The 18,399-nt window shown below is 43.9% G+C and overlaps 2 protein-coding genes across 7 annotated transcripts in view; one reads left to right on the forward strand and one right to left on the reverse strand.

The window, feature by feature from the left end:
- TIMP3 (TIMP metallopeptidase inhibitor 3) overlaps nucleotides 1-3,592 on the forward strand; it is a 32,452-nt gene extending 28,860 nt beyond the window's left edge. The window contains exons 4-5 of the mRNA XM_069966760.1: nucleotides 27-148; nucleotides 322-3,592. Of these exons, the coding sequence (XP_069822861.1) occupies nucleotides 27-148; nucleotides 322-519 (320 nt within the window). The 3' untranslated portion in view covers nucleotides 520-3,592. The remainder of the gene's footprint in view (nucleotides 1-26; nucleotides 149-321) is intronic.
- Nucleotides 1-18,399, reverse strand: part of SYN3 (synapsin III) — a 174,245-nt gene that overhangs the window by 74,577 nt on the left and 81,269 nt on the right. For all 6 annotated transcript variants that reach the window (XM_069966574.1, XM_069966553.1, XM_069966563.1 and 3 more), the window contains 2 exons: nucleotides 13,171-13,327; nucleotides 9,149-9,238 (listed from right to left, as the gene is read on the reverse strand). In XM_069966574.1, coding sequence (XP_069822675.1) covers nucleotides 9,149-9,238; nucleotides 13,171-13,327 — 247 coding nt within the window. The remainder of the gene's footprint in view (nucleotides 1-9,148; nucleotides 9,239-13,170; nucleotides 13,328-18,399) is intronic.

Here is an 18,399-nt window from a genome sequence, read left to right on the forward strand (position 1 = left end):
CAGTCTATCTATCTTCTTCTTCCCAGGGCGTGTATACGAGGGGAAGGTATATACCGGCCTGTGTAACCTGATCGAGAAGTGGGATAAGCTGACTCTCGCCCAGCGCAAAGGACTCAATCACCGCTACCACCAGGGATGTAACTGCAAGGTGAGGAGGTCCTTCTTTATAGCATAATATAATCCGTGGCCCCTAGAAATTGCTCTTTTCTTGCTATACAGTAGACTCCTTCTTCAGGCTGCACAGATTTGTTTAGGCCCCGCCCACAATAGATTTAAAGAGACATACAAGTTCTGATGAGGGTTCTTCCTCCTCTATTACAGATCAAGCCTTGCTATTACCTCCCATGCTTCATCACATCAAAGAGCGAGTGCCTGTGGACGGATCTTCTCTCCAACTTCGGCACCCCCGGCTACCAATCCAAGAATTACGTCTGCATCAAGCAGAAGGAAGGTTACTGCAGCTGGTCCAGAGGATGGACTCCACCAGACAAATCCGTAATCAACACTACGGACCCCTGAGCCCACCCGCTCGCTCGGCCGACCCTGCGGCCCACAAACTGTAAAAGGACAGTAACCCTGAAATATATACGGCAATGAAATTGGTGCCTGATTTCTTGCTAAAAATTAGCACTTGGAACACATAAGTCTTTACCATCATACTGAAAGTATATTTTTAATCACTCTTTTATTTTTATAATTTTTTCAATCACCCATTTACACCAGAGTCTTGTGGGGGGATTCATACTTTTCTAGTGCTGTGGATTTTTTTTTTTTTTTTTTGCAGTTCACCCTCCCGCCACAAGAGGTGCTGTTTTAGATAAAAAAAATATTAGATTTGCTCTCTAAGTGGATTTTTTGGGGGCAAGAAGTATAAAGCAGGGAAGTGGGGTTTTTTTTGTTGATATTTTAATGTGAATGATATAAAAAAAAGAAAAAAATGTTGGACCAGGTCACCCTCACATCCTATTTGTGGGACTTACTATGCTCAGAGGTAGGTTAGGATGATGGTAGTAGTTGTCTGTGTGTAATGCCTTGCGGGTCTGGGCAGAGCTATGCATAAAAAAAAAAAAAAAAAAATTACAAATAAGCTATTTTAGATGACTATGAAGGTTACCATAGATTTAAAAGCAGTGCCCTCTTGTGGCCTGGAGATATATATAATACTTGGATGATTTTATTTTTTATTTTTTGCCAAAAAAATTACCTTTATAGCGGAAATGTATGAAGCCAAGCTTGGAGCCAATATGTTTCTTATAAAATGTTAGGAATTGTCAAATTAATTATATGCAGTTGCACCTCCAAGCCTGTAGAGGCGCTCTTATTTTTGACTTAGTCAATAAAACACTCTCTCTGCTGCGCCCTAGCTATAGAGGGCTCAACCTGCAGGTTCTCACAGTCCGTCCTCTGACACACTACCAAGATTTAAGGATATCCTTAATGAACATGTGATCAGTTTTATTCAAATTAAATTTTAAGGTTTTTTTTCTTAAAAAAAAAATAAATATTTTTTTTAAACTTTTTTTTTAATTTAATTTTTTAGAGTATTATCGAAACCTGCACTGATGCGGTGCCTTGACGTGACCCTAAATTATATCTACTTTTTTTTTTTTTTTTTTACTGGATTTTTTATAGATGCATTATATGTAGATCTCTTAATATAAGTTCTGGATATTTTTTTTATTTTTTTTTTCCATTTCTGACAAAATGGGTGACTAAAGTTTTAGCGAGATTGTGTGACGTAACATATTTCCTGTTTATATTATTTTGTTTTCTCCTATTTATCATTTGTAGAGGATTTTTTTAAAATATATCTTCACTCCATTCCATTTAGGGAGTAGTTTTTTTATGCTATTTACAGGTTTGCTACATTATATCACGGATAAGGATATTTTATATGAATATGCTTTTTATATTTGCAGAAAATATTCTTGGTTTCTGATACGGAGCAGTGTGTTTTATGTGTTTTTTTTCCCCTTTTTTGTTGATTTGCATTTCCATAAACTCTGCTTTGTAGCCCTGGAAGCAATTTAGAGAGTCAAACTACAACTCCCAGCATTCCCACAACAACTCATGGCCAGAGGATGACTAAAGATCAATTTAAACCTAAGGCTCTGTTCACACACACTGCAGTTTCGGCTATAGTTTTTAAAATTTTACCGCAATGTGTGAACACAACCTAAGCTATGTCTGAGCTATGTCATGTTCTTTTTCTCTAATATAAACCAAAGGGAAACTAAAATAAAAAATACTATTGGTTGCCCTTGGAAACAGACTACGGTCTACTGGTAGTCATGTCACATAGCAGTTAATCAGGTTTATAGTGTCCTATATAAGGATAGCAAAAATAGTGACAGATAAACTGTACAGAATGATGGATTAGTTAATTGTTCTGTGCAGCTGGTTCTGAGATAACATGGACAATAAGTAGTCCTCTCCATTATGTGCATGAGCCCAGTAGTCCTGAACATTCATGAGAAGTAGAAAACCCATGCTGTGTATAGGCAGTAACCTGTCAATCAGCAGCTGGAGGGCGGGGGAGGGGTGTGGCAAAAATCCTATTCTCCTGCATATTAGGAGAACAGCTGAATAGAATGATGTAATACACCAATCTGTTCATGTTTATGTTCATTCCGTTTATGTTGCTCTCAATTAAGGCAGCATAAACCAAGTGACAGATGTGATTAATCAGTTTAGCTTAAACTGTTGACAGTCATGTGATTAGGCAGTTTACGTTGAACTGCAGTCATGTGATCAGGCAGTTTACGTTGAACTGCAGTCATGTGATCAGGCAGTTTACGTTGAACTGCAGTCATGTGATCAGGCAGTTTACGTTGAACTGCAGTCATGTGATCAGGCAGTTTACGTTGAACTGCAGTCATGTGATCAGGCAGTTTACGTTGAACTGCAGTCACGTGATCAGGCAGTTTACGTTTGACTGCAGTCATATGATCAATACTCAAGATCGGTACATCCCTCTAAAATGTGGCGTTCCCCTTTAAATCCTTCCATCACATCATCCTTTATGTTTATTGGAAAAAACCATCCATATGGTCGTCCTTCACGGTTGGATTCTTCTAGCTACGCGGGTAGAGGAGGAGGAGGGGGGCATTCAAAGTCAATAAAATTTACCTGGAAAAGTGACTCTCTACTTGACAGTGCCAGATAATGGGTACAGCAAACAGTACCGGCCCTTGAGATCACTTAGCAATAGCGTGGAGCGAGGACAGGCATCCGATCAGATACAACGTGATCTCATCTATTAGGGATCTTCAGTCTATGCTGGGACTTGTAGTTTTACCATCTGCCGATATTTGTACTAATCACCCCTCCCCCACCATGCCATGTACAGCACAGATTCGGATCGGCTGGTGGATGGGTGCAGGACCACCGCTGCCAGCTGTGACCATCTGCATCCTATGGGAATCACAAAACGATAGGTGTGGCCCATTGTAGACGCGTTTTGGCGATTTGTGTCATGTTATTTATGAACTGTATATTCTGTGATTGTATATTGGCTTCTGCTCTAAAATGTTTGTGTTTTGCAGTATATTTTATCCTAAACATTAAACAAATCCTTTATATTTCTATCAAATCCCTGGATCCTGCCTCCTCTGTTACTGTACGATGGCGCGTATACGTATAGGTGCAAAACTGCTCCATGGGCATTGCTGAAGATGTGGGCTCCTATTGTCTGACACCAAGTAACCTGCTCTATCAGTTCCATAACCCTCCAGCACTGTAACCCCATTCCACCATGACCCACCTTCAACATGACCTTTCACCAAAATGCCCCTTCCTCACCATGACCCCCTTCCACCATGACCCCACTCCACCATGACCTACCATCATGAAGTTCCTTGCTCACTATGACCCCTCTTCATCATGATTCCATTCCATCATGTCCCATCTACACTACGACCCCACTTTACTATGACCCTGTTCCACCATGACCCACCTTCATCATGACCCTACTCCACCATGACCTTCCATCATGAAGTTCCTTGCTCACTATGACTCCCTTCCCCATGACCAAACTTCATCATGACCCCACTCCACATGACCTTCCATCATGAAGGTTCTTGCTCACTATGACTCAATTCCACCATTACCCACCTTCATCATGACCTTTCACCAAGATGCCCCTTTTTCAATATGACACCCCCTTCCACCATGACCCACCTTCATCATGACCGCACTCCACCATGACCTTTCATCACGATGTCCCTTGCTCACTATGACTCCATTACAGTATGATCCACCTTCATCATGACTCCAGTCCACCATTACCTTCCCCCACAATGCCCCCTCTTCACCATGATTCCATTCCACCATGTCCTATCTACACTACGACCCCACTTTACTATGACCCCGTTCCACCTTTATCATGCACCTACTTCACCATGACCTTCTACCACAATGTCCCTTCCTCACTATGAGCCCATTCCACCATGTTTCACCTACACTGCAACCTCACTTTACATTCCAACATGACGCACCTTTATTATGATCCCAATCAACCATGACCTTCCTCCACAATGCCCCCTCTTCACCATGACTCCATTCCACCATTTCCCAACTACACTACAGCTCCACATTCCATCCCGAACAACCTTCATCATGGCCTTCTGTCAACAGCCCCAAGACCCCATTCCACCTTGATTATACTCCATGACCCCACTTCACCATTACTTTTATTTACCATGACCCCACCAGTACCCTCTTTCACAAAGACCCCATCGTACCATGATTTCAATTCATCATGACCCCACTCCATGATGCCATTCCACCACGACCCTACGCCATGATCCTACTCCACCATGATGCTGATTTACTTTGATCCCACTCCACCATGATGTAACTTCTTCATAATCCCAATCCACTTAGACCCTATTCCAGCATGATCTACTCGAGGATGTTACACCACCATGGCTCTACTCCATTAACCCACTTCACCATGACTCTTATTTACCATGACCCTACTCCACCATGACCTCCTAAACCAAGACCCCACTGTACCATGATTTCAATTCATCATGATCGCACTTGACTATGACCCTACGCTACAATCCCACTCCACCAAGATGTAACATCTTCATGACCCCATTCCACCACGACCCTACGCCATGATCCTACTCCACCGTGATGCTGATTTACTTTGATCCCACTCCACCATGATGTAACATCTTCATGATCCCAATCCACCTACACCCCATTCCACCATGATCTACTCCAGGATGTTACAGCACAATGACTCTACTCCATTACCCCGCTTCACCATGACTCTTCTTTACAATGTTACCCAGTTGTACCATGATTTCAATCCATCTGATCCCACCCTGCCAAGAAGTACTTCACTACCTCAATCCGCCATGACCCTACTCTTGAACCCCACTCTACCATGTCAATGATTAACTATGATCTCCGCCTTGACTCCACTCCAACATGGCCTAACATCATCATGACCATCATTCACCATGTTCCCACATGTAGAGATAAGTAAACTTCCGAGTATGTTCGGGTTAGTCCGAACCGAAACTCTCGCATTTGATTACCGCAGGGATGAAGAAGTTAGGTTCAGCCCTTAGACATGTTTTCCAGGACTCCCTAAGGCTTCATCCAACTTCTTCAGCCACCGGTAATCAAAGGCCAAGAGTTTGGGTTTGGACAAACCTAAATGTGAATCATCTCTACCCACGCCACTATGACTCTCCTCCATCATGAACCCACTTCACTATACTCCAACCCCACCACGACCCCTACTTCACATTACCCTCCACTCCATCTTGACTCTATTTTACCATTACCCTTCACCACCACAAGCCCACTTCACCATGCTCCTTCTCCATCATGATCCTACTCCACCATAACTCAACCATGACTTCACTATGACCCCCAATACAGCTAAGGTTATTAAGGATTTCACTGTGCTGGTTTCACTCAGCACAGACAAAGATATGATGGTAGAAGATGGAAAATCCCTTTAAATAATTCTCCAGAATCTTTGTCCTTGTGGAAGGAAACAAAAAGAAGCGAATAGCCGCTATCTCCCGTCTGGTAATGAATCGTCCTGCTCACGCATATTAATCAGTCGGGATAATTACATACATAAGTCATGTTTACAGCCCGCCAGATGTTTCCTCCGTATACCGCCATCCCTAATCGCTATAGGTTGGCCCGCATACTTTATACCTATTAAACCTCATTAATTTCTGTAATTGGGGTCAAGAGACGACACAATAACAATCCATATTTTCTACAGCTGCCGCCAAGACGAGCTCGACGGGCGAATAAACTAATCGTGTTAGATATTATGTAACACAATGTAACGAAAGCCAGGCCGCGATGCCGTCTCCGGTTACTATCGGCCATGTGTAAATAGTCTATTCACCAAGAGAGTCTGAGAGAACGATGACAGATAGCAAAAGACGGTCTTAAAGGGCAAGTGCACTCGTTTATACGCAGCCTACAGTTGCATGGGAAAGTAAGTGAACCCTTTGGAATTCATTGATTATTATAATGTGGTAGGAGTAGTAAACATCCACAGTGCAGGGGGTAAGAGTAAGTGGAATTCCCCCAGATTTCTGCATTGAGTACTAATAAAGTGCATTCTGAGTGTGACCTACTGAAATGATAGACAATCACAATGTAACAAAACAAATAAAGAACAAGCGGTTGTACCATTCACTTACTTTACTGAGTACAAGTAAACATCCACAGTGCAGGAAGATGATGAGCAGGGCCAACCTTAGGGTAGATGGTGCCCTCTGCAGAATTTTCTTTCTTGCAGACCCATATATTATCAGCCACCCCCCATTCTGTGATGGCCACATATGGTATCAATTAACTGCCCCCCCAGTAGCCCCCATATAGTATTAGTTCCCAACTCCCTGTAGCCCCTATATAGTATCAGTTACCCTGCAGCCCCCATATAGTATTAGTTCCCTCCCCCCTGTAGCCCCTATATAGTATCAGTTACCCTGCAGGCCCCATATAGTATTAGTTCCCTTCCCCCTGTAGCCCCTATATAGTATCAGTTACCCTGCAGCCCCCATATAGTATTAGTTCCCTCCCCCCTGTAGCCCCTATATAGTTTCAGTTACCCTGCAGCACACATATAGTATTAGTTCTGCCTCCCATATAGAATCAGCCCCCCTCTGCAGCCCCCATATTAAATCAGTTCCCCCATGCAGCATCAGATCCCCATGCAGCCAGCATTTAGTAAAAGCCCCCTCCTGCAGACCCCATTTAATAACAGACCCCCCTGCCGCCCCATTTAGTATCCCTTCCCCAGCAGCCCCTATATAGTATCAGCCCACCCACCCAGTCTCCATTTAATCACCAATGTCAATCAGGGCACCCTATTTAACTCTAAGTGCTTGCCGGGGTTCACCAGGTGCTGGTGCCTTCTTTTGATTGATGATGAGATGAGCCCTGTGCGTTCGCACACCCCTACAGGGCAGCCCTGATAATGAGAGAGAGATTGATGGGAAAGCCTGCCGACGGCAGCAAGGTGACTTTTGTATAGCACGTATGGGCACCTTAAAAGTGGGCAACCTGAACCCAAAGATTGTGTCCTTTCCTTCGCCCTATCCAAAAGGATAAGCACCCAAGAAAAGCTATAAACAGAATAATCGGTCAAAAATTCCTGGTTTTGTGCGATTTTTATTTCTCTTTACCCTGTGGATGTTTACTCCATAAAAGACTGGTACAACTCTTTATGCCTGTGTTCCCTTTTATTGTGTTTGACTATAATTGTGATAATCAGACCCCATGGTGCTGGTAATCGGGGTAAAAATCCAGGTACTTCCATAGGGTTCACTTACTTTTTTTTTACTGCCACTTTATGTGCCCCCTTGCTGAGCAGTCCTGCATGAAACAAGACTGTTAGAAAGTAGAAAAACAAAAACGAGTATCATCAACCCTGGATGAGAGGTTATTATGGTAAGATGGTTGGCGCCCCCTGGGGGGTATCCAGTGCCATGCATTGTAGTTGCTGTGTCTGGGTGGCGGTGTGCTCCGAGCTGACGGATGATTTGGCTGCAGATAAAAGCCGCGGTTTTGGATAAAGTACAAACAACATACCTGATACCGATAATTATAAGCCCCCCCCGACCCCACCCCACTCACACCCTTCCATTGTCCCCGCCGCCACACACTTGGAGGATCATAGTGCAAAGTGTGTAACCATGAAAGTCCTCAGATCTCACATAAAACATCTGAAGATCAAGAGAAGTGGCCAGAACTGAAATGCTCCAAACGGGAACCTAAATTGGACTGGGACTCTTGTAGCTGAGCTGGCACGGTCTATAGAAATTGAGAGATCTGAAAAGCAAAAACACGTTTCGGGAGGGGATCACATTGCGGTTCATGACTTATACTGCTCTGATAGCTCTCCTGGAAGCCTGAAAAAAATTAAAGGGATTCTGTCACCGAGACAGTGTTACCTAATCTATCGCCATCATGTTATAGAGGAGGAAGAGCTGAGCGGATTGATATATAACTTTCTGTGAAAAAGATTCAGTATAACTTATAAATATGGATAGAAATCCCTGACTATTTTCTGTTAAGGAGTCCAGTGGGCGGTGCCACTCAATAGACTGGACTCTTTAGCCTGGAAACATCAGACATTACCCATAAATATATATATATCAATCTTCTCAGCTCCTTCTGCTCTATAACATGATGTCGATAGCTTGGGTAGCATTTTCATCGTGACGGGTTCCCTTTAAGAGGATTTCAATATAGATGGTACCTGCAATGATACCACCATAGAAGACATCTCAAGTATAGACTATCAATATTTGATGCATGGGGGTTTAACAGATTATTGAAGGGGCAGCTTCCAACCAGCTCCGTATACTTGGCAGTGGCTATTGAAAACTGTCCCAATAAAGTGCATGGGAGCTGAGCTGCAATAACCCAGCATGGCCACTACACAATGTATGGCGCTGTCTGCTTCCAGAGTGTGAGCTGATCGGCTCAGCGCCCTGATCATGAGATCATATAAGCAGTCATGTGGATGACATGTGCCGTGAATTATCAATCAGATGACTTCCAGGACATCGCAGTATCAGCAGCATCTCCTGTCTGTACGCAGAGACATCACCCGTCTCATTCCACCGCCATAAGGGAAACCAGTGTCACTCACCATCTGCTTGTGGTTTGGGAAGAAGGACTGATCGATGAGGGGGAACTTCTCGGCACCCAGTCTCTGGAAGATCTTTATGAGCTGTGAAAACTGGAAAGACAACGAGAGAATGAGAACCGACATATTACTGTACAAGAAGCCGCGCCAGTGACTGATAACTTCATAACAGACCGTCATGGCGACCGCGAGGATATCAGGTCACCACCGGGTCTAATATATACTGCAGAGCTATATACATCACTATATACAGGAGATACCCTGGTTATACCAGCTGTACATATATAATTATATACAGTATATACCCAGGTTATACCAGCTGTACATATATAATTATATACAGTATATACCCAGGTTATACCAGCTGTACATATATAATTCTATACAGGAGATCCCCAGGTTATACCAGCTGTACATATATAATTATATACAGGAGATCCCCAGGTTATGCCAGCTGTACATATATAATTATATACAGTATATACCCAGGTTATACCAGCTGTACATATATAATTATATACAGTATATACCCAGGTTATACCAGCTGTACATATATAATTATATACAGTATATACCCAGGTTATACCAGCTGTACATATATAATTATATACAGTATATACCCAGGTTATACCAGCTGTACATATATAATTATATACAGTACATACCCAGGTTATACCAGTTGTACATATATAATTATATACAGAAGATACCCAGGTTATACCAGCTGTACATATATAATTATATACAGTATATACCCAGGTTATACCAGCTGTACATATATAATTATATACAGTATATACCCAGGTTATACCAGCTGTACATATATAATTATATACAGAAGATACCCAGGTTATACCAGCTGTACATATATAATTATATACAGTATATACCCAGGTTATACCAGCTGTACATATATAATTATATACAGTATATACCCAGGTTATACCAGCTGTACATATATAATTATATACAGTATATACCCAGGTTATACCAGCTGTACATATATAATTATATACAGGAGATACCCAGGTTATACCAGCTGTACATATATAATTATTAGTGATTTGGATTACAAGCGCGGTCTAAGAACTGATTATGCTGGTAATCCAAGGCACCACTGTACATCAGTGATAGTGGTGTAGTTGTCACTGGGTGTTGCGCCCGCTTGCTGTGTGCAGTGACAGGGCTGGGAATCAGCACATGATGGAGCACAGATCAGCCGAGTGTAATGACCAGACTTCCGTTTGATCAGTGACGGGAGGCACCGCTGTGTTTATGGTGATCGTATCTTACATTTCCCAATGTATTTGGTGGATTATCGAGGCACAATATGGGCAGAACATGAGCTGGGGACCAGGAATAGAAGAGGCTGAGCCCCATAGCTACAAATAATACAGACTGCTGCTTAGGCCCCAATACAGACTGCTGCTTAGGCCCCCCATACAAACTGCTGCTTAGGCCCCCATACAGACTGCTGCTTAGGCCCCCCATACAAACTGCTGCTTAGGCCCCCATACAGACTGCTGCTTAGGCCCCCCATACAGACTGCTGCTTAGGCCCCCATACAGACTGCTGCTTAGGCCCCCCATACAGACTGCTGCTTAGGCCCCCCATACAGACTGCTGCTTAGGCCCCCCATACAGACTGCTGCTTAGGCCCCCCATACAGACTGCTGCTTAGGCCCCCTATACAGACTGCTGCTTAGGCCCCCTATACAGACTGCTGCTTAGGCCCCTCATACAGACTGCTGCTTAGGCCCCCCATACAGACTGCTGCTTAGGCCCCCCATACAGACTGCTGCTTTGGCCCCCCCATACAGACTGCACTTAGGCCCCCCATACAGGCTGCTGCTTATCCCCCCATACAGACTGCTGCTTAGGCTTTCCTTTATAGACTGCTGCTTAGCCCTCCCCCATACAGACTGCTGCTTAGCCCTCCCCCATACAAACTGCTGCTTAGCTGCCCCTTTATAGACTGCTTCTTAGGCCCCCCTACAGACTGCTGCTTAGGCTTCCCCATACAGACTGCTTCTTAGGCTACCCCATACAGACTGCTGCTTCTGCCCACCAGACAGACTGCTGCTAAGGCACCGTATACAGACTGCTGCTTAGGCCCCCCATACAGACTGCTGCTTACCCCTCCATACAAACTTCTGTTTAGCCCTCTCATACAGACTGCTGCATAGGCTTTCCTATATAGACCGTTGCTTTGCCCTCCCCCATACAGACTGCTGCTTAGCCCTCCCCCATACAGACTGCTGCTTAGCCCTCCCCCATACAGACTGCTGCTTAGGCCCCTAAAACAGGTTGCTGCTGAGACCCCCACCATACAGACTGTTGCTTAGCCCTCCCCAAACCTCTCCATACAGACTGCTGCTTAGCACACACACCCCATACAGACTGCTCCTTAACACACACACCCCATACAGACTGCTGCTTAGCACCCCCTACTATACAGACTGCTGTTTAGGCCCCCCATTCAGACTGCTGCTTATCCCCCCGTACAGACTTCGACCTAGCCCCCCCCATACAGACTGCTACTTATCCCCCCATACAGACTGCTGCTTGCACCCTTTCATACACACTGCTGCTTAGGTTCTCCTATATAGACCACTGCTTAGCCCCCCATACAGACTGCTGCTTAACCCCCCCCCCCCATACAAACTGCTGTTTAGACCCCCCATACAGACTGCAGCTTAGGTCCCCCAATGCCGCATACAGATAGATACTTAGGTCCCACTATACAGATTGCTGCTTAGGTCCCTTCCCTACAGACTGCTGCTTAGGTCCTCCCCTATACAGACTGCTGCTTAGGTCCTCCCCTATACAGACTGCTGCTTGGGTCCTCCCCTATACACACTCCTGTTTGGCCCGCATAAAGACTTCTGCTGCTAAAGTCCCCCTATACAGACTGCTTCTTAGCCCTTCTCCCCCCACCCCCCACAGATGACTGTTTAGGTCCCCTGCCCCATACAGACTGCTGCTTAGGCCCCAAAGACATCGGTAGGTCCTATATAGTCAGCAATGTCACCTGTATTGCAGAAAGACTCCTCGAGTAGTTGTCACTGCTCCTCGACCTGTCTATAGGGGATAGCCCTTCACCTTAGGATAACCCCTTTAACCCCCTGGGTTGTGCCCTGTGTGTTCAGACACTACAGTCCTATATAAATTCACAGATCAGCTCTGCTACATCTCCATGAGGCTGACCTGACCCCTCTTATTAACCCCCGATGTGCCATTCCCCCGGCAGGTTCATGTCCTGTGTCCGTCTCATCTTACCAACAACACAGGGCAAAAACCTGGCTCATTATTCTTGGCAAGCGGGCAAAGAGAAAACATGGCTGCCATCATCCCAGCGAGGCCGGAGCGTGACAGGAGGAAGATAAACATGAGCTTGTTATGACTGCAGAGCTGGATGTGTTCTGTGTTATCAGCATTCTGCATCAGGGACCAGAGCGCTGCCTCCTCCTGTGTCTGATCCCACAGTGTAACGTACATACACGCCAGCAGAATAGTGAGCGCAGCTCTGGAGGATAATACCGGATGTAACTCAGGATCAGTACAGGATTAGTAATGTAATGTATGTACACAGTGACCCCACCAGCAGAATAGTGAGTGCAGCTCTGGAGTATAATACAGGATATAACTCAGGATCAGTAATGAAATGTATGTACACAGTGACCCCACCAGCAGAATAGTGAGTGCAGCTCTGGAGTATAATACAGGATGTAACTCAGGATCAGTAATGTAATGTATGTACACAGTGACCCCACAAGCAGAATAGTGAGTGCAGCTCTGGGGTATAATACAGGATGTATCTCAGGATCAGTAATGTATGTACACAGTGACCCCACCAGCAGAATAGTGAGTGCAGCTCTGGAGTATAATACAGGATGTAACTCAGGGTCAGTAATGTATGTACACAGTGACCCCACCAGCAGAATAGTGAGTGCAGCTCTGGAGGATAATACAGGATGTAACTCAGGATCAGTACAGGGTCAGTAATGGAATAACATGTATACTCACCACCCAGGGTTTGCTGCAGAAGTTATAGATGGAGTAGAGGGAGTTGACGCTCGGGACCCCTCCATACTGTAGTCCCAGGATCAGGCTGCGGAAGTCCTCTCCGGGGGTCATGCTGTACGCGTGCTGTCGGATCAGAACAAAATCTGGCTTGAAGGATCTGGAAAGAATAAAGTAAAGTCAGGTCAGGTCTAATATAAGACTTCAATAAACTTCAGCTATCCTGTTGTGTTTCCCCAATATGGCCGCCGTCCAGTCACCTGGATAACCTTCCCATATCCCAGGAGGGTTTCCCTTTAACATCCGACAGGTTTCTGCTCCTCCTCCTATACAAATATACATTCTGCCCTTAAAGGGGCTCCACTCCCATCCCAGGGTATTGACCTTGGACGTAAGCTGAGTTTACTTTGGGTGGATGGAGACGTCTGGAGAGGAGAAATATGCGATTTGCTCATAATTTCGGTCAATGGCCATTGGGGCGACGCCATTTAAAGGGCCAGCACCTGTGATAATATAATCCTTAAAGGGATGGATCAATAGATGATGGATGTAACGCCAACCCCCTCCCGTTCTGAGACATCCTAAGCGTCAGCCGCCCGGCTCCTTTGATGCAGGTGGAGGATGCGGGCAGGAAGTGGTACGCTGAGGAATCTGACATTTCCTGGAGGAAATACCAAGGCTGAGCCGACAGAAAGTTCTGGAATTCTCCATAGACCCTTTACTACCCGTGTACCATGGATGCCAATCACACTCCTCCTCATGGAGGTGTTCAGACAGAGCTTCCTGATTCAGGAACAGAAGGCAGAGCAGAACAGGATAACCACAGATGAGTGACTTGGAGGGTTTTGGTTGTCACCAAAGTGACAACTTAAAGGGGTAGTTAAGCAAAAATTTTAAAAATGGTGCCAGAAAGTGCCAGAGTTTTGTAATTTACTTCTATTAAAAAAACTCTTCAGTCTTCCAGTACTTATCAGCTGCTTTATGTCCTGCAGGAAGTGGTGTATTCTCTCCAGTCTGACACAGTGCTCTCTGCTGCCACCTTTGTCCATGTCAGGAACTGTCCAGAGCAGCAGCAAACCTCTCCTGCTCTGTACAGTTCCTGACATGGACAGAGGTGGCGGCAGAGAGCACTGTCTCAGACTAGAGAGCATGCACCACTTCCTGCAGGACATACAGCAACTGATAAGTACTGGAAGACTGGAGTTTTTTTTAATAGACGTAAATTACAAATTGATATAACTTTCTGGCACCAGTTTACTTGAGATTTTTTTTTTTAAACTAAATTACAAATCTTTTAAACCCTTTAAATAGTCACGGTCATTTCAAAGATGTGATTCCTTCATGACTTCTTACCCCAGAAAAACAATTCTAAAGACTTGGCCACTAGATGTCTCACTTCTCTGTAATCTGCTGTTCGCTGCTTGTTGTTAGGGGAAATCTGTCTTTAGTAGCAGCTAGATCAGGACAGAACACAGGAAATGGACTGACGGTGTGTCACCACACTAAGGGGTTAAACTAACAACACCAGCCGGGCTTGGAGAAATTTTTTGACATAACAGATTCGCTTCCTGAGCTTCCTGGTTCGGGAACAGCATAGACTGGAGACAGCTTATCCCATGAAATCCCTGTCTATCCCTCCAGCTCCTGACTGACTCATCTGCTCCTCAGACGGAGAATGTGCCGCCGCCGATCCTGTGAGAAAGAAGAAAATCCTGGAGGCGAGATAATGGCGCAATTTTCTTTTTCCTTTCTTTTTACTATGGTAATAAAAGTTATAGTTTACACCAGAAAATTCCTTGTGCATAAGGTAAGAAGGGGGCTCGGGCGGGAGGCGGACAACACGGACAAGAGCCAGGCGGCTGACGGAAAGCTGCTCAACAACGTCCTGACTGATAAAGGTTTTATTAAAGGGACACTCCACCTGTATAACAGCACTGGATCTATAATCAGCAATCCTATATTATACTCCAGAGCTGCACTCACTATTCTGCTGGTGGGTTCACTGTGTACATACATTACTGATCCTGAGTTACATCCTGTATTATACCCCAGAGCTGCACTCACTATTCTGCTGGTAGGGCCACTATGTACATACATTACATTACTGATCCTGAGTTACATCTTGTATTATACTCCAGAGCTGCATTCTCTATTCTGCTGGTGAGGTCACTGTGTACATACATTACATTACTGATCCTGAGTTATATCCTGTATTATACTCCAGAGCTGCACTCTCTATTCTGCTGGTGGGGTCACTGTGTACATACATTACATTACTGATCTTGTATTATACTCCAGAGCTGCATTCTCTATTCTGCTGGTGGGGTCACTGTGTACATACATTACATTACTGATCCTGAGTTACATCCTGTATTATACTCCAGAGCTGCATTCTCTATTCTGCTGGTGGGGTCACTGTGTACATACATTACATTACTGATCCTGAGTTACATCCAGTATTATACTCCAGAGCTGCACTCACTATTCTGCTGGTGGGGTCACTGTGTACATACATTACTGATCCTGAGTTACATCCAGTATTATACTCCAGAGCTGCACTCACTATTCTGCCGGTGGGGTCACTGTGTACTGATCCTGAGTTACATCCTGTGTTATACTCTCTATATACAGTATATGTGCCCCCCTCAGTGGCGCCCCCCGGTGCCTCGGCTTGTTATGTATAGGCCAGGCTCTGCTGTACGTGCGCTGTAATATAACGTCTGTGTCAGCGCCCGGGCTGGGACTGGCTGCAGTACTCCTCCTCCTCCTCCTCCTGCTGCTGCTGCCTGTCTTAAAGGAACACTTCACCTCTGCTTTAATAAGCCGGCCTGGATCCAGCATTTGCCTGCAGTTTTGTTGTTTTTAAATATTTTCAAACTTTTTTTTAACACAAAAAGAAGATAAAAAAAAAAATTCTGACAGTGTATGGTAGTATTATAAAGACAGTGTATGGGTGTATTATATAGTCAGTGTATGGTAGTATTATATAGGCAGTGTATGGGGGTATTACATAGTCAGTGTATGGGGGTATTATATAGGCAGTGTATGGGGGTATTATATAGGCAGTGTATGGGGGTATTATATAGGTAGTGTATGGAGATATTAAATAGGCAGTGTATGGAGATATTATATAGGCAGTGTATGGGGGTATTACATAGGCAGTGTATGGAGATATTAAATAGGCAGTGTATGGAGATATTAAATAGGCAGTGTATGGGTGTATTATATAGGCAGTGTATGGGGGTATTATATAGGCAGTGTATGGGGGTATTATATAGGTAGTGTATGGAGATATTAAATAGGCAGTGTATGGAGATATTAAATAGACAGTGTATGGGGGTATTATATAGGCAGTGTATGGGGGTATTACATAGGGAGTGTATGGGGGTATTATATAGTCAGTGTATGGAGATATTAAATAGGCAGTGTATGGGTGTATTATATAGGCAGTGTATGGGGGTATTACATAGGGAGTGTATGGGGGTATTACATAGGGAGTGTATAGGGGTATTACATAGGGAGTGAATGGTAGTATTATATAGTCAGTGTATGGTAGTATTATATTGGCAGTGTATGGGGGTATTACATAGTCAGTGTATGGGTGTATTATATAGGCAGTGTATGGGGGTATTTCATAGGGAGTGTATGGGTGTATTACATAGTCAGTGTATGGTAGTATTATATAGGCAGTGTATGGGGGTATTTCATAGGGAGTGTATGGTAGTATTATATATAGTCAGTGTATGGGGGTATTATATAGGCAGTGTATGGGGGTATTACATAGGGAGTGTATGGTAGTATTATATATAGTCAGTGTATGGGGGTATTATATAGGCAGTGTATGGGGGTATTATATAGTCAGTGTATGGGGCTATTATGTAGCCAGTGTATTGGAGTATTATATAGGCAGTGTATGGGGTATTATATGTCAGTGTATGGTGGTATTATATAGTCAGTGTATGGATGTATTATATAGGCAGTGTATGGGTGTTTTATATGAGCACTGTATGGTAGTATTACATAGGAAGTGTATGGATGTATTATATTAATTACACAAATCTTTGGTGAATGTTTGGCGGCACAATATTAAGAATGTGAATCCTGTATGAGACAGTTATTATTGTGGATAGACGACTACCTGTTGTGTCACATCAATCAGTGCAATATGTGGCGGCATCGCACATGGTTTCCTTCAGCTGACAGCGGCACTAACTCAGCCCTGACATACTGTAATTATACACAGGCCGAGGCTGTCAGCGGGGAGGCCTCTGCTAGGGAAGACGGCTCTGTAACGCACCGCAGCAGTGCCGCCTGGGGAATGTTACACTTTACAACACTTATGTGACGGCACTATTACAATGAATCAAGACTGGCACTATTATATGGCAGTATTATTATCACTTACAGACTGAAAGTAAAATATTTAGGAGGTAAAGTGCTGTTGACTTTGCTGGTTCTATTATCACTATGTGGTCAGTATAATACTATTATAGTGACCACATATAGTGTAATATTATTAGCTGTTTTGTACGGTATGGCACTACTATTTAATGAAAGTACTATTAAGGTGCTAGACTTCTATTGACAATGCTGTTCAATTATTATAAGGTCACTATTGCTGGCAATATTATTTAGGATCTGTATAGCGGTCATATTTAGGTGCTACACTTCTACCGTACTTGATACGAAGCTGTTATCTAGAGCCTGTAGGACACTTCTACTTCTATGTGATCACTGTATCTAGTACTATTGGCGACGCTATATGGCGGTATTATTTAGCAGCTGTATGGCAGCAGTATTTGTACATAGTTCTAGTAACTTTTCTCATTTTATTATGTAGTCACCATAGTTAGTAGTATTGACAGCACTGTTCGGCACTATTATTCGAAAACTCGATGCTTTACTATGTGGTTGCTATATCTAGTACTAGGAGCATGCTATATGGCGCTATTATTTAGTATTTTGTTGCTATACAGTAGTTCTACTCACCTTGTTGGTTTTATTATGTGGTCACCATAGCTGTATGGAACTGTATGTAATATTTGGGCACTATATGGCACTATACATAGATAATACCAATGATTGGTTGCTTTGGGCAGTGTTTTATCTACTAGTCTCCAACCATGGTCCAATATTTCCCAATAAAGAGGCCATGGGTGACTTCATCGACTACCTTGACCATCTATAGTCTGTCAGTGTCTCCTTATATACATAGGGGGAGATGATGTACAG

Source organism: Dendropsophus ebraccatus, chromosome 1, assembly GCF_027789765.1.
Source record: "Dendropsophus ebraccatus isolate aDenEbr1 chromosome 1, aDenEbr1.pat, whole genome shotgun sequence".
In the NCBI taxonomy this organism is placed as follows: Eukaryota; Metazoa; Chordata; class Amphibia; order Anura; family Hylidae; genus Dendropsophus; species Dendropsophus ebraccatus.